Here is a 12,088-nt window from a genome sequence, read left to right on the forward strand (position 1 = left end):
AAAACCCAGTGCTGAACAAACAGGTCACCAAGAGAAGGAAGGAGTCTTCACTAAAATGGAAGAGAGTGAATCTTCTTTACAAACTCTGCAATCAGGAATAAATGCTCCTTTGGACTCCAAACCTCAACAAACCGACCCTGACTTCAGCCCCATTGGGAACAGAAGGAAACTGGGGTCTAGTCGTAAACATAAAGGAAAACAGCATACCAAGGACTCTCTTGCTGAATCATACCACAGACTTACAGAGGCAGTTGTTGAAAAACCCAGAGATAGTGAACCCTTTGAAACAACTCAAATGTCAGCAACAATAGAGACAACAGTGCAGGAAACATCAATGAAAACCATGCTGGAAGGAATGGGGACATTTGACACTCATCAAACTAAAGAAGACAGTGATCAAGTCAAAGAAAATGCACATGTTGGCACATTTGTTGGCGTCTCCAAGCATACTAGTTCAAGTTTACATTCAAGTTCAACAGTAAATCAACAGCTAATCAACCAAACAAGCTCTACAGAGATGCCAGAAGAAGAACTTCCCAATGTGTGTTCTGTTACAGAAGAAGAAAACAAGGAAGGAGACGTGGACACTGAATTGTTCAGGCAGGGTGGATATTTAATGGACAACGTTTTGGTGAGCGACTCACATTTAAAGTCAAAAGGTATAAAATATTCTATCACAGCGGAGATAGCCACAGAAAAAAGCATCCCCAGAGAGAACACAGAACCAAAATACAGTGTTGAGCAAGCAGATTTTTCACCACCAAAACAGGACTTGCCTACAGATGCGAAACAAGAAGAGATTTTCATATCTGAAGTCAGAGGTGCTCATCAGTTAGATGAGACTGTAAACAAAGTGCCTGAACAGGAGGTTGAACCAACAAAAATGCAAGACATTGATTACTCCTCGGAAAGTTTGATACCTGATGCCACAGAAAATTCTGAAATAATTTCTGGAAACCCGATAGACCAAACTGAAGTCAACGACACAAACCAATCTGAGTTGACTGTGAAAAGTACTGACGATTCTGTTAGCAAACAGGAAATTTCAAATCTTGATGACAAACATGATGACCATCCTGAAACAGAAAACAACTTTGAGGCTTTAGACCACAGAAATGAGGATTATCATGTACATGATACCAAGACAACACAGATCAGCGTCATAGAAAGGGTAGACACTGCACTTGGTCAGGTGTGTGAGGACGAAGGCCGAGTAGAGGATGATATAAAACCCAGTGCTGAACAAACAGGTCACCAAGAGAAGGAAGGAGTCTTCACTAAAATGGAAGAGAGTGAATCTTCTTTACAAACTCTGCAATCAGGAACAAATGCTCCTTTGGACTCCAAACCTCAACAAACCGACCCTGACTTCAGCCCCATTGGGAACAGAAGGAAACTGGGGTCTAGTCGTAAACATAAAGGAAAACAGCATACCAAGGACTCTCTTGCTGAATCATACCACAGACTTACAGAGGCAGTTGTTGAAAAACCCAGAGATAATGAAACAACTCAAATGTCAGCAACAATAGAGACAACAGTGCAGGAAACATCAATGAAAACCATGCTGGAAGGAATGGGGACATTTGACACTCATCAAACTAAAGAAGACAGTGATCAAGTCAAAGAAAATGCACTTGTTGGCACATTTGTTGGTGTCTCCAAGCATACTAGTTCAAGTTTACATTCAAGTTCAACAGTAGATCAACAGCTAATCAACCAAACAAGCTCCACAGAGATGCCAGAAGAAGAACTTCCCAATGTGTGTTCTGTTACAGAAGAAGAAAACAAGGAAAGAGACGTGGACACTGAATTGTTCAGGCAGGACAATTATTTGGTGAGTGAGTCACATTTAAAGTCAGACGGTATAGAGTATTCTATCACAGCGGAGATAGCCACAGAAAAAAGCAGCCCCAGAGAGCACACAGAGCCAAAATGCAGTATTGAGAAAGCAGATTTTTCATCATTAAAGGAGGAGTTGTCAACAGATGAGGAACAAAAAGAGCATGTAAACTTTTCTAAAGTCAGAGGAGCTCAGCATTCAGATGATGCTGTAAATGAAGTGCATGAAGAGGAGGTTAAGCCAACAGAAATGCAAGAAAAGCCTCACATGGATTATTCTTTGGTTAAGGAGAGTGAATCTTCTTTACAAACACAGCAATCAAAAATGACTGCTCATTTGGACTCCCAACCTCTGGACAATTCTCAGGGTATCAAAGAGCAAACTCACACAGGCTTCAAGCCCACAGCAAACAGAAGAAAATTGGGATCAAGCCGAAGAAATAAAGGAATACACCACGAACCTAAAGAAGAATTTGCAGAAAATACGAGGGATGATGATGACCTTGCAAATTCCAAATTGTCACTAGGAATGGCAATGAGGCAGAAAGAATTAAAAGAGCTAAGTGACCTAGACCTCAAACCTGCTAAGAAAACAAGAAAAATTAGATCAGCTGTTAATGACGAAGACACGACGCCAGAAGAGGACTCAATTTTGTCACAGAACGTTATGGACAACAGTACAACCGTGACAACAATAATAAAAGAGCCTAAGAATTTAAGTCAACTTACAGGAAATGACACAGTTAAAATGGACTCGATACAATGGAAAGATGATTCAAACATACAGAATATCTCATATCATGATGACAACGTCACTGCCAGGTCAGTCATGTCGGATGTTCTTGAGCAAGATGAAGCCTTTCAGGTCTACAACACAGAAGCTTTAACTTGTGACAAAGACTCACTGGGACAAGAAGTGAATATGCAACAGACAAATGATGCAATAGAAACTGTGCAAGATGTCACAATAAGAGACTATAGTACAGAAGTGGAGAGTTTTGTAGATATACAAGTTTCTGGACAGGATGACGTTGCAGAAACAATTGAACATCCTACAAAAAAAGACCATGAAGCCCAAGAAATGACTGCTTCACTGGAGATCACACGTGCCGCAAACAACAGAACTATCACTTGGGCTCCATTTGACAAGGAAAACTTCAGAAAAGCAGAGCCAGCTGGGGATATGCCAGAGGAAAGTGGAATTTCTACAGCAGTAGGTGCAAGTGACAACCAACAAGGGATACAAAAAATAAACAATTTAGAAAATGGTGTAAATTTGCAAGGAAGATCCAAAGAGAAGAGGAGAAAGATGGGCTCTACTCGCGGGTCTCAACTCAATAGAAAACCACGGGCAGGAATGGACAACAAAGGTGAAACAAAAGAAAGCAACTTAAACATAGAAGCTGACATGAGAAGTCTTGACAAGATGGAAGAAGTGGAAGAGTTACCAATGAATGTAACTACAGAGGTATCACAGAATGAAAATGCAAACCCATCATTGAGTCCCGTGTGTAAAGAAGAACTGGAAGCCAGCACTGTTCACGACAAAGGGCAAAAGCTACAAAGCAGTGCCTCTGATCTGCAGAGTCTACAGAGCAGTATATTAGACACAGATGATTTAAAGGATCTGCTTCCTGAGCAATCTTTCACCCACAATGAAGAAGATGCTTGTCCTGTTAACTTTGTTCAGGCAGCTGATGTAAGGGACAGTGATCTGAGTACACAAAATGATGAGGAAAGGCCAGAGTGTGTGAATGTAATCCAGAACCAAGCTTTGACATCTGCAGGAGCACCAGTTGTGACTGCGGTAGATTTGGAAATAGTGAAATCTGTAATCAGAGGAGGAGCTGGAGAAGAGCATAAAATTTGCCAGGGTTTACAAGAGCCAAGCAACGTGAATGAAGTAGTTCATGATAAAAATCCTGAGATGAAGAATGCAAGTCCCAATTTAAATTCAACCAACAGGAGAAGAAAGATGGGGTCCACCCGCAAGAATCTTGGATCACAAACCAAAGGGAAAGATTTGCTTCAAAACCAGAAGGTGGATGATGAGGCAAGAGAGACTGCAACAAATGTTGGAGATATAAAGAATGAAAGTTTCTCAGGTATCAAAGAAGAAGAGCTACAACTTCAACTAGAATACAAAGACAGTGACTCTGAACAAAGGAAAGAAAAAGTATTTGAAACAGTGGCGTACAGCCACACTGGTGAGTCTCACTTCAAACCTCCGGCTCACCAGACATTTGAAGAAAATCCTGTTTCTCATGGCCAACCTGGAGAAACAGAGCATCAGCTACACCCCAGGTATGTCCCTGCAATACCATCCACTTCTCCCAAACATGATGTGATGTCAGAAACAGAATCTGGTAGGAGGAAAAGAAAAATGGGATCGCACCGGAAGTCACGTGGACACCAAAACAATGAAAACCAAGCTCCAGGAGGGGACAGAACAACAGATACATATGGGAGAGATGCCGGAAGTATCACAGATGAAAGTGCCGTCAAGACCAATGAAGAAGAATCTTTGGGCCTGGACAAAATATCAGAGGTAAGCAGTAAAGTAGTTTTTTGTGTTATTTGTTATCTTTTTTACAATCAAAGAATTTCTAGTAGGAATCCCCAATTATGACTCTTTCACATTATACTTAAACTGATGAAGAGACAGTTGTTTGCAATGAATTTCACTCAGCTTACTGGTTATGACCAGTTAGTTAAGTTTCTAAACATTATGCAGCTTTATTGTATTTATAATTTTGTGCCTTTAGCCTGAAGTAGATGGTTGTTATTGGCCGTGTTCTTTTGCACAGTGAGTATGTGTTGGTCTGTACTTCCTATTTGCATAAAACCTCTTGCACACTCAAGTGTCACAAGGAACCTAAATGAGGAACATGCGGGCCACACTACAAGTTTCACACAGTGAAAAGGAGAACATAAACATGTATCTGACTTTTTGATCTTAATGGTGGTTTGTATTTTTGTGGCAATAAGCTACCTTAAAGCATACCATGCAAAGAAGATCATGAAGAGAAAAGGCCTTGCACAAGTGGTTTTCTTGCAATGTAAATTTATTTAATAATAAAAATAGCCTTATTTTCATGGACTGGTTTTTATGTAAAAGCCTTGTTACTTTTCCTTTCTATAAAATGTTATAGTTTAGTGCTTTTAACATTACTTCGTTGTGGAGCACAAACTGTACAAATTACTCCTCAGTATATACTCCTCAAATAAACACCTCACTTCCTGTGTGCCAGAGGATTATTCCTGGGAAACCTGTAAAATACAAAGCTTAGATCTGCAAAAGTGGACTTAATATAAAACAAATAAAGATTATCATTTGGCAATCAAAAGACAAAACAGATTGAAGATGAAGAAGAATCATCCTCACTGTCACCTCATGAATGAAATGTTTTTGTCCGTGCAGGTCACTAAAAGTTACGAGAAAGCATCACCCAGCACCTCAAAGGCAGGAGAGCACTCAAGGGCTGTGAGGTAAGTCCAACACTGATGAGGTTCAACAGGAACCTGCCGCCTGCAAGCCTTGTCCAGCTTAGCACAAGTAGTAGGTAGTGTTTATCTACCTGGTGAGGTTACCATCAGAGGAATCTTCATTCATATGTGTCATATACTTTTTTTTAACCAACTTGGAAATTACTACTTAATGTGTTAGCATTTAGAAGAAAGACTCACCATCAATCTTCTAATGTCAGTTCAAAATGAAACTATCCGTTGGACTGAGATTCATCTGTGACTCATCCAAGAGAAGCCTCTGACTCAATCTACACAAATCCTCATGCTCAGAGTATAGTACAGACAGAATGTAGAAACTCTATAAACAGGTTTGTTTTTTCATAATGTTAGTGACATTGTTGGTTTGTTATCCAGCTTCCCAACAGGCTGATTAGCAGTCTACTGCTTTCACTGCTTGCCTGAGTAAGGAGGCAAGGGAGATAGTGAAATGACAGACGTGATATGGTGTGCTATTCTGATGCTCAGTGTAACCAGTTTAAAAGATGAGATGCATGCAGAATCGTTACTAAATTTGGGATTTTCATTAGTTGTCAGTTTTAATCATCACAATTAAATGAAATAAACATTTGAAATATATCAGTCTGTGTGTAATGAATGAATATAAAATCCAAGTTTCACTTTTTGAATGGAATTACTGAAATAAATCAACTTTTTGATGATATTCTAATTATATGACCAGCACCTGTAATTTGTTCCTCGGTTAAACTTAAACAGGCAGCTAATGGAGGACAGACAATCTTACCACTCAATCAGCAAATGTCATACTTTTGTGCGCTTGATTGTAGGCATGTTAAGCGGGATGTGTGTTTGTATGCTTTTATGAAAGGGCGGTATGTGTTGGAATTCTTGCATTTTTAACTGTGTTGGCTGCATGTTTTCTGTGAGCGGTGTTTTGTGACATGTCTAATTTTCTAGTTTCTAGAAAACAACCTTGACCACTTGTAATATGTATTTTTATAAACATTCTTGGGATAAACCACAATAAGTACTCAAATATTTATTCAATCTGATTATTCATTTCAGTTGATAAAGATGAGATGCCTGTATTTTTCGGTGTAAAACGTGCAAAACATCTTATTTGAGTTCACGGTTTAAGTGAATGATACAAATTCTTGACTCAAATATTTTTCCTTTTATGTAGTTTTTCTTTTAAATCTCAACTTCAAATATAAATGTGTGGCTATATTCTGTATAGTTTAGCAGATTTATCTCTCAATGAAATGCAAACATTTGGCAGGGTATACTGATGACTTACAACTTGAACCTTACGGATCCCGAATGTGACTTACTTTTAGTATTCTGTTTGAACTATGCTTGGTCGTCTGTTCCACAGTGAGAAGACGCTTGAACGAGTGACTGCAGTTCAACATCCTTATGCTGAAATCCACCTTGCTCAAGAGAGTCAAAATACGTTTTCTCTGGGTAAACACAACATTATACAAACAGTACTTGAGTAAACACAGGCACAGCAGAATGTAGCTCATTGTAGACAGATAATGAGAGAGGGAAATTTAATATGGAGAAATAAAACGTTCTTGTTTTTTTATTTTAGCAGGTAATTCCGGGGGAGCAGATCTCAGATCAAACAGTTACAATGTGGTGATGGTTGGAGACAGCAGTGTGGGTAAAACCTCCTTCATGAAAAGAGCTCAAAGTGGAAAGTTTTCTTTAGATTTGCCTGCCTCTGTTGGTAAGAACCTGACCTTTATCCTATTCTATTCCCATAAATGTGTGTAAATATACAGAATAATGTAACATAAAAACATTTTGTAGGACTTGATTCCTGCATGTGGACAGTGGTAGTGGATGGAAAACCTGTGGTGCTACAGTTGTGGGATACAGCAGGTCAAGAAAGGTAAGTTCCCTGTTTCCTTTCACACTACATTATTGAGACACAATTATCGCTGTTGTAATCAAACATATGAACTCTAGGTGAAGGCACTTTGTATTACAGAGAATAAATATGAGTGGTCTTAACCATTTTAGAAGTGTGTTCCTCTTCAGGCACACTTCCGTAAGGTGATATCCTTGCAGTATATTACATGCAGGAGAATTGTAAAAAAAAAGAAAAGAAAAAAGAAAGAAAGAAAAAAAGAGGGACATCAAAGATACAATGGACGATGTATTATGACAGGGTCAAAGCCACTCGACATTTCCCAGCTCTCATCTTAAAAAGTTCAGCCCATATTTGTGAAAATGAGTGACTCTCTAAAGCTATAGACATGAGAAGATGATGCTTTCCGACCATGATGTTATCATGTCCACATCCGTCCTTTTTCTACATAAAACGACAATGTTATGTAGAGGTGTTAAATTGTTTATAAACAAAATCCAGCTATTGAGGTGTTTTGGGGTCCCTCATCCTTGCTCTGTTGAGGTAGCTTCTGGTTCATCTTGAAGCTGCCATGAAAAAAGAAAATGCACCTTGCTTCATGTGCCACACACGTCCTGAAGCACTTCCTGATTACTAGAGTTGTTGCCACATGCACGTCTGCACATCTTTGTATTCCTGGAAGTGGCAGTGGATTTTCTGCGAATTGATCAAAGGACAGGTTGTCTCGCTGTCCTAAAGGCTTTCTTTGTCACCCGGTCTAAAAGGCAGCATTCCAGTTTTTCAGCAGTGTGTACACTTCTGCAGTCAGCCAAGACTTCTGATGAGCACATGTGACGATGCTTACATAAATAACTTCCTCTTTGCGCTTGCTATTGTAGCCAGTCAATGATATTGTAAATATGAATTACTGCAGACAGAAGCCTCCCTGAACATGTGCCAGACAATGTGTTCAAAACACTCTTTCAAGTATTGGAAAGTCAGTCAGGTTGTAACCTGTTTCAGAACTGGTTTGGCACACCTCAGCAATGTTTTTTATGCTGGAATTAGAACAACAGATTTGGTCCCAGCAGCAGCAGTGGGCGTAACATGCACGCAGTGTGTAGATGCCCACATGTTCACTCACATATTAGTTGGCTTTTTGGTGGATGTATTAGATTAGCTTGGTTGAAATACATCTTGAGATGTGCACCCCAAATCATCATAGTTTTTTCATTCAAACTAATTTTAAATCAATGTAAATTACTTAGGGTCCTAACATCCCATTCTTACTATAAGAAGATTTGATGCTTACATAAATAACATCCTCTATGTGCTTGCTATTATACCCAGTCAAAGATATTGTAAATGTGAGTTATCGCAGGCAGTGGTAACTGAAAACCCCGAAACACAAACAAAAGGACATCACATAAAAAGACAGGTCTGACATTAACTTTGTGGATTAAAAACATAATGTGTGTTGTATTACAGTGATGTTCACTTTTGAATAGTGCTAAATGTGTAAAGTTAAGCCTCTCCTGGATAAAAGAAAAATGTGAAATCTCTTGGCAGCCTGTCTCTGATTACATTCTTTATCATCCTTCAAAGGTTTCACAGCATCACAAGACAGATTTTCCATAAAGCCCAGGCATTTCTCTTGATGTATGACATCAGTTCCTCTCAGAGTTTTTCTGCCATCAGCTACTGGGCAAGCTGTATTCAGGTATGGTGAACTTAAAGCTGCAGTGGCTGTAGAATAGTTTTTTGGCCTTTTTTTTTTTTTTTTATAGATGTTGAACTACAGGTTTTGATTCAAGGCCAGACAGACTGTAAACTTGCTACAATGTGTTTATATGTGTGGCTAGTGTGTAGTGGAGAGCATTTTCGGGAACTAGAGGCAAGTGAGGAAAAAAAATCTTGTGATTCTCTCCTTTGTGTGTAACAGGGGTATTCAATTAAAATTCAAAGAGATCCAGTTAGAGAAAAGCAAAGGTCCGGAACATCATAACGACTAATTTGGGTTAATATTCAGTACCATAACGTATAGTTGTATCAACATATATTTTTAGTCAAAAACTGACGGTCAAATCAAATAATATTTCAACAATATTTTGGCTACTGTCAGTTTTCACATCAAACTGGAGGGATAATAAATAATAACTTCTAAATTAAAGTAAACTAAGGGCTGCATTTTAAAAAAAAAAAGCTCTCTCTTTCATTCCCTCTTATATAGCTACCACTTCCCTACTTTCTCTTGTTCATTAAGAAACGTGAGCTGTAGCTTGTCTTGCCAGCTAGGATTGGAGATATATGAGATATTCTTGTTTTGAACAGTCCGTGGGAAGGATGTACATGTAAGAATGTGTAGGCTACATTCTTGGTTAAAAACTCGACTCGCAATGCTTATCGGAATGCACAGATTGGCTGAGTAGCATCACATGAGACGATTGGACCACATGCAATTGGTCTGTGAGTTTCCTGGCCCGCTAAACCAGTACAGTAAATGCTAGAAAAGCTGCGCGGGTTAAAATAGAAACGCTCCGTCACAAGGTAGTAATTCTCAATAATAAATGGGCTATTGGTCTTGGTCTGGAGAGGACGGCAGCTGGGTCTGGATCCGGACCGCGGTCTGCTAATTAGTGACCTCTGGTGTATGACTTAAGAATGTGAAAAAACGTTTTTGTCAAGTGTTGTTGTAATACTCATTTCGGGCACAAGAGGCTGAAGTGCACCACTACTCTTACTACACTTTTTCCCACCTGTTTCACAAAAAAATGGACATAGACAGATTATTTTCTCACTTGCCTCTCAGGGCTTCCATACAAACATTTCATATGAATCAGAATTGAATTTCTTAACACAAAGCAGTCATAAATTAACTTTTAAAGAAAAAGAAAAATACTGTTGTTATTCAAATTTAAAAGTACTACCACAAAAGTATCTAAGTTTGATTTAAATGTATTGATTTATTTGATTTATTCTTCAAGAACCTACTCTGAATAGTCTAAAGTAAAAAATGTCTAAACATATACTTAACTGTGTACCTACAGTAGGAAGGAATATAAACGTAAAAATGTCAAATATGCATCAACATTACTTCCAATTCCAATATTGATCGTTGTGAAGGATTTCATTTTCAGTATGCACCTATTTGTTCGAACGCAAACTAAATAAAACATGGTAATTAAATTCTTGTGGTAAGAATTTTCTAGGATTTTGAGTACATGGGACCTATTTAACCTACAATAATCAAACTATTGTCTTTTTTTACAGGAAGGTGCTGCAGAAAACGTGACCATTTTACTTCTTGGGAATAAAAGTGATCATGCAGAACGTCAGGTTAAAACTCAGCAGGGGGAAATTCTAGCTAAGGTATTTGTGGCATTATGTCCTCTAGCACTTTTAGAATATAGGTAAATGCTTGTGATTATCAAAAGGCACTAAAGCAGCAGTTTTACCTTTGGTTTTTTCACAGGAGTACAACTTTGAATTCATGGAGTGCAGCGCTGCCACAGGTGAAAACGTGATTCAGTCTTTGGAAACTATGGCCAGGTAACACATTTTACTGTCACAGACTATTTGTATTTTTTTGTTGCCCACCCGTGTGATTTTTCAAAAGCATGTCCTGTACTATACTCTGTGCTGTAATGTTGCAACTGATTGTTTTGTTGTTGTTGTGTTGTTGCCAGAATGTTGAGTCAAAAAGCTGACACAAGAGAGGAAGCAATGGTGTTACACAAGGAGCCCCAACAGAAAAAATCATCAGGATGTTGCTGAACAGATGCAGGTCTAAAACTGGGACTCAAACCATCTTTAGTTCTTTCAATCTGTTTTATTACAAATTGTATGAATTTATGCAAATATATGTTAAATTTTCTTTTGACATTAACCTTTCTACCAAGCCTCACGAGAAAATTACTAATTTAGAGAACAATACAGATGACAGCTTGAGAGTATGATATTCCTATAGTTGCAAAAAATATACTTTTTGAAATGGCACATTTTCAGAAATTTCACTGGGAGAGGAAGTCCCAGAGGGTGTTTTGATGTGTCCATACTGTGTACCTTTATGTATATACTATACTGTACAGCTGGTACGGGCTTTCTTTAGAGGCAGGTCAAGGATTTTCCTTCGGGAACATGAATCTTCCCTTTGATGTATTTAACCAATCTCTCTGGGAAACTTTTAGTACTTTAGCACTTTCTGTTTCAGGTCTTGGGTCCTCAGAAAAAGAAGTTTCCACGAAGAAAATACTCTTTATTGTATTTGTATAACTGCGTTTCTCAACACTGTCTATACTTTAAGCTTAATAATTTTACTTATACACAAATATATATTAAATGTGTGTGTGTATATATCTTTAAATTTTTCTGTTGCTGAATCTTAACTGGCAAATTTAGATTATATTTTTATAATAAATGTTACTTTTTGTCTTTTTTGTCATTTCAGTGTTACAAGCACCTTGTGCAATGTGCCTGTGAACAAGCCCATCATTTCATTTTTGTAGCCGTTTAGCACACAGCCTTTGTCAATAATTACATTTAAAATGATTTTGTATGTTGTTTACCATCTGTTCTAAATGAATGGCATACTTGGATTTGTCACACAGCTGCCAGACCGACAAGATAACCATAAATACATTTCATGGCTCTATAATTAAAGACAGTGGTCATAAAGTATTTAATGGGCTTTAAAAATACATCAAATTATTTTTGTGTTTTGTGTGCATTTCCCTTGCTATATACCTTTAATCAATAGCTCTGACATCATGTCTCATGCTTAATAAACCTCCAGAACGTCCACGTGCTCTCGAAGTTAATTTGTGTCCTCATGGAAGTTGTGTGTTTCCAGAATGACAAAGACAACAGTGTTCCCACTGGAACAACAAGTCCTTCAATGGTATGAAGAGC

At 38.2% G+C, this 12,088-nt stretch overlaps 1 protein-coding gene across 1 annotated transcript; it reads left to right on the forward strand.

The window, feature by feature from the left end:
- The first annotated feature begins 77 nt into the window (after positions 1 to 77).
- rab44 (RAB44, member RAS oncogene family) lies at positions 78 to 11,978 on the forward strand. The gene is made up of 10 exons (XM_046075748.1): positions 78 to 295; positions 1,514 to 4,387; positions 5,261 to 5,328; positions 6,701 to 6,789; positions 6,920 to 7,057; positions 7,141 to 7,222; positions 8,786 to 8,900; positions 10,451 to 10,549; positions 10,653 to 10,729; positions 10,867 to 11,978. The coding sequence occupies exons 2-10, from the start codon at positions 1,514 to 1,516 to the stop codon at positions 10,952 to 10,954; spliced, it is 3,630 nt and encodes a 1,209-aa protein (XP_045931704.1). The 5' UTR covers positions 78 to 295; the 3' UTR covers positions 10,955 to 11,978.
- Positions 11,979 to 12,088: the final 110 nt, after the last annotated feature.

This window comes from Micropterus dolomieu, linkage group LG18, assembly GCF_021292245.1.
Source record: "Micropterus dolomieu isolate WLL.071019.BEF.003 ecotype Adirondacks linkage group LG18, ASM2129224v1, whole genome shotgun sequence".
NCBI classification, from domain to species: domain Eukaryota; kingdom Metazoa; phylum Chordata; class Actinopteri; order Centrarchiformes; family Centrarchidae; genus Micropterus; species Micropterus dolomieu.

Excerpts from the sequence above, each read along its gene's own strand:
- rab44 (XM_046075748.1), top strand. The coding sequence starts at position 1,514 with ATGTCAGCAACAATAGAGACAACAGTGCAGGAAACATCAATGAAAACC. Across the intron at positions 6,790-6,919 it reads TCAAAATACGTTTTCTCTGG|CAGGTAATTCCGGGGGAGCA; the intron begins GTAAACACAACA and ends TTTTTATTTTAG. Across the intron at positions 10,550-10,652 it reads AGGGGGAAATTCTAGCTAAG|GAGTACAACTTTGAATTCAT; the intron begins GTATTTGTGGCA and ends GTTTTTTCACAG.